At 36.1% G+C, this 4,629-nt stretch overlaps 1 protein-coding gene across 1 annotated transcript in view; it reads right to left on the minus strand.

Annotated features, from left to right (window-relative positions):
- Nucleotides 1–1,526, minus strand: part of LOC119301731 — a 7,346-nt gene extending 5,820 nt beyond the window's left edge. Inside the window, exon 1 of the mRNA XM_037578713.1 lies at nucleotides 1,264–1,526. Coding sequence (XP_037434610.1) covers nucleotides 1,264–1,413 — 150 coding nt within the window. The 5' untranslated portion in view covers nucleotides 1,414–1,526. The remainder of the gene's footprint in view (nucleotides 1–1,263) is intronic.
- Nucleotides 1,527–4,629: the final 3,103 nt, after the last annotated feature.

Below are 4,629 nucleotides of genomic sequence, written 5' to 3' on the forward strand. Positions count from 1 at the left end.
GGGGGCGAGCAGGGGCTTGGCCCCCCCTAACGCTCGACGATTTCTATAACACCTAGGAGTATTTAGCGATAAAACTGGATTAATGGACATACTTGGCCCTCCTTATAATAGAGTAAAATCTGCAAAAGGTAAAGGCCCATAATAAAGCCCACTTTGGTCATGGCGTCTGCCCCTGTTTATGTAAACAAAAAAGTACTAGTAGCCCCTGGCATTATTTACCCTAAAAAATGATTAACCCCCGACGTGATTTGAGGCGAAGCGCTGGCGGATGTGGCTGCCTCCTGCCCTCCCTGGCCATGATCAGATTTGAGTCCGATTAAATCAACCGGCACTGGCTCCGCGATGAGCAATCTTGCAGACTACTCCCGCCAGTTCTCCAGCGGTCCAAGTCAACTAGTCAAGGTTAGCATCACTAAAACAGTCTGCTATTCTTTCTCAATCCTTATCTATGCGCGTCTGAATTGCATATCCAGTTTTACTTATTCTAATGATGATTTACTACGGTAGTTCCTTTGAAATTTCTTTTCATAGTTTGATTTGCCAAGTAGTTATGAAAAGCATTCGCAAAACTCAAAAAGGGGTTACGAAAAGAAAAGCACCGACAAACATCATAATGATTAATTTAACTTTTAAGCATGTTGTATTGGGTTCCCAATCTAATGATATTGTTAACGGGGCTAATGTGCAAGTTGCCAATAATCCCAGTCCAAATGAAGACGACTTGTTCAGAATTGCAAGATAATCTAAATTGAAAAGGAAAGTACTTAGAAATTAGGTTATCTTCTGATGAAATTATTAATAATTTGATTTTATTGGCAATTGCAGGAGAAATTTAGACTAACACAAATGTAACTATATTTTTATTGCGTCGAAACGACACATTAATATGATATTACGTTGTATGTTTTGTTTTCGCACATGAATTTTTTGGTTTATCAACTTTGCTTGGCCCCCCCTATACCCGAATCCTGGCTCCGCCCCTGTTTAGGTGGCACGTAAATTCTGCTGGGCATTGGTTTTTCTTTTCCTTTTAAGCAATATATGGAAGTTTCTTGCGACTGAAAACCTACCAAACAACTCGAGATCTAAATCCGCGTGGAATAAGTTGGCGAACCTCAATCGTGCTAAGACTCGCGGCTTATTCAACGGATTCCCCAGCCACCCGATATACAACGATTCCGATGAGTCCAACTCCGGCAGCCAGCCACAGCGGCGATTTATGTCGACACTTGTACTCGGCGACCAATTGTTCGGCGAACTCACCTTGGAGGGCGAGTACGCGGGCTTGGGGGCGGGAGGGGCGGCGACGCAGCGTACAGCGAAGCGCCTCGCCCGCCGGAGCGGAACCAGGCGGGTGGAGGCCGTCACGGCGGGGGTGAGGAAGGCGGCCGCGGCCGCCGCGGAGGGGCGCATGAGGGCAGTGGGAGAAGGAGGCGGCGCGACGTGGGGAGTGGAGAGGAGGCGGACGACGGCTGCGGTGGACTCTGGAGCTCGACGACTGGAGACTCGCCGTCGTTTTGTTTGCGCCCATGTCTTTCCTCTATAGCTCATCTTTTTTTAACACCACTGCTTAAATTCCTTATTTCAAACAACAATTTAAATTCCTTATTTCAAACAGCATTTTAAATTCACCACTGCTTAAATTCCTTATTTCAAACAACAATTTAAATTCCTTATTTCAAACAGCAATTTAAATTTCTTCGACCACTGACAGTTCAAATGAATATACTATGTATTCCGATTGAATTTTTTTTGTTATATTTGAAATACTACAAAAATTTGGGACCCTTTTGTGCGGTGTGCAGATTGACGTAGATTAGCGGCGTGTTACGTGTAGAGTAACGGAGCTGGTGATAGGCCGGGGTCAGATTAACAAATTCGCCTCTGTCCAAGAATTTCCATGTCTCTCGTTTAACCACGTTTGTACAAAATTCCTTATTGTGCAACCACGTTTCTTTGGTGGAAGCCATGCATTCACGTGGGCGCATCACATCTCCACATTTCAATTTCACGATTGAGCAGCGCTCCAGAATAAAACAAGTAAAAAGATCAGTTCCAAAAAAAAAATAGATGAGCGTCCTGATCAGAGTACCTTTTGGGCCTGGCCCGTAATTACTTACTCTCTTGCATCTGATGGGCCCGTGAGGTAGAACTAGTAGTATGAAAACCGGCCGGACCGCTCTCACTGGGGCGCGTCTATACCTCGCTTCAGCAGAGTCAGATCAAATCTCTCGCTGAAGCGAACTCACAAGTGGGCCGGCCCGCGAGGTGTTTATACAGAGCTAGTGGAACACACAGAAAAAGTAAAAATGGAGTAGCAGGGTTCTAAGCCTGGTCGATTCGCTACGAGCGGCTGCTGCACCCATCCGAGCAAGCGCTTGGGACGTGTTGTAGTAACAGATCAAGGAAACATGAACTAACTGTCAATCAAACTTTACGTTAAAACATTTAAAGTATGTTAACCACGTATTTGAAAAAAAATATTAAATGCGTACTGAGAGAATGTTTCTCATTTATACAGAAAAATACAAATGTTTATGGAAAAAGTTGATCATGTACTTAAAAAATGTTAATCAAACTTTTGAAAAAAAATGTGCATCTTGTATTTAAACAATGTTAATCTAGCATTTCAAAAATGATAAATGTGTATTGGAAAAATGTTGGCCATGTATTCAAAAACTGCACTCCTATATTTAAAAAATGTTAATGAAGCATTTAAAAATGTTAAATGTATATAGAAAGAATGTTGATCATGTATTAAAAAAGTTAATCTTGTATTTGAAAAATGTAAATCAAGCATTTGAAAATTGGTAATCAAGTATTTGAAAAATATTAAATGTGTATAGAAAACATGTTGACTGTGTATTAAAAAAATGTTAATATCGTACTTGAAACATTTTAATCAAGCATTCGAATAACAAAAATATGTAAAAAAAAGGTTGATCATGTATTTAAAAAATGTTAATCTTGTATTCAAAAATTGGTGAACGTGTATTAAATAGATGTATTAGATATATGCCAAAAATGTACGATGTGTATGGAAAAAAGTAGACATAAAAGGTTTTCAATAAATGTCAATCATCTATTTCAAAAATGTTTTAACTTGTATATAAAAATCATTGTCCTCAAGTAGGTCATGCCTTCTGTTTTAATATAAAAGTTTCAAAAATGTTTTTGTATATAAAAATCATTGTCCTCAAATAGTGGTGCTCCACTATTTCTTTCAGATTTTTTAATAATATTTAAACAGTTAAAAGTTTAGCCTTAACTAGTTCTGTGGTAAGCTATGATAGACACAGTTTTACCTATATATTACAAAAAACACTCTACAACAACATAAAACTGTTGACCAAGTATTTGAAAAATGTTAAATGTGTATAGAGAAAATGTTTATCACGTGTATGAAAAATGTATACAAAAAAATGTGTATGAGAGAAATTGATCATGTATTTAAAAAATGTTAATCAACCATTTGAAAAAATGTTCAAAAAAGCATATAAAAATTTAATCAAGCATTTGAAAATTATTAAATGTGTATAGGAAAAATGTTGACCATGTATTAAGAAATGATGAAAAAAATTGATCATGTATACAAAAATGTTAATCAATCATTTCAAAAAACATGTTCAACGGGTATTTGAAAAATGTTAGTCAAGCATTCAAAAAAATATTAAATGTGTATAGATAAAATATTTACAATGCATTAAAAAATGATGAAAAGATTTGATCATGTATATAAAAATGTTAATCAAGCATTTGAAAAAAGTTTAACAGTATTTGAAAAATGTTAATCAAGCATTTGGCAAATGTTAAATCTGTATAGGAAAAATATTGACCATGTATTAAAAAATGCTAATATTTTGTTTAAAATGTTAATCAAGCATTGAAAAAGTTGTAAAAAATCCTATAGAAAAGATGTTGATTGTGTATTAAAAAAATGTTAATCTTGTATTTGGAAAATATTAATTGAGTATACAGAAATGTTAAAAGATGTGTATTGAAAAGATGTTGATCGTATTTTAAAAAAATATTAAACTTGTATTTGAAGTTTATAAACGTGTGTTAGAAAAATGTATTAGGTATATACCAAAAATGTGTATACAGAGACAATGACAGCCGAGGGAAAAGGTATATGAAAATAAGAGAGAAACAAAACTGAAGAAAATGAAGAAACAGGGAAAGAAAAAAACAAAGAAAGAAACAAAGAAAACCGAAGTGAAAAGAAGGAAAAGAAAGGAAAAAGAATGAGAACTATGAAAATAAATAAAGAAAAATCATAAAAAAGAACGAAAAAGGAAAAGGTGAAAATGAAGAAATAAATGAAGAAAAATCGGTGAAAACAAAGAAAAAGGGGGAAATAGAAAATCAAATGGAAAATTGGCTCCTTTCCCCTTAAGTGGGCCACATCCTACCATTTTCCACAAACCCGACGCTGACTCACTGGATAGGCATTACGTCCGTAACAAAGTAGAATGTTAATCCAACTGCAGCTACTACTATTACTCCACCCAAGACCGCTATTCAATAGGCATTTCAAAATATTAAGTTCACTAGTAAAACGCCCGTGCGTTGCTACGGGCTATACTGTATATAAATGAATCAGACAAATTATTGATATTGAAGCTTATT

This window comes from Triticum dicoccoides, chromosome 5A, assembly GCF_002162155.2.
Source record: "Triticum dicoccoides isolate Atlit2015 ecotype Zavitan chromosome 5A, WEW_v2.0, whole genome shotgun sequence".
NCBI lineage: Eukaryota > Viridiplantae > Streptophyta > Magnoliopsida > Poales > Poaceae > Triticum > Triticum dicoccoides.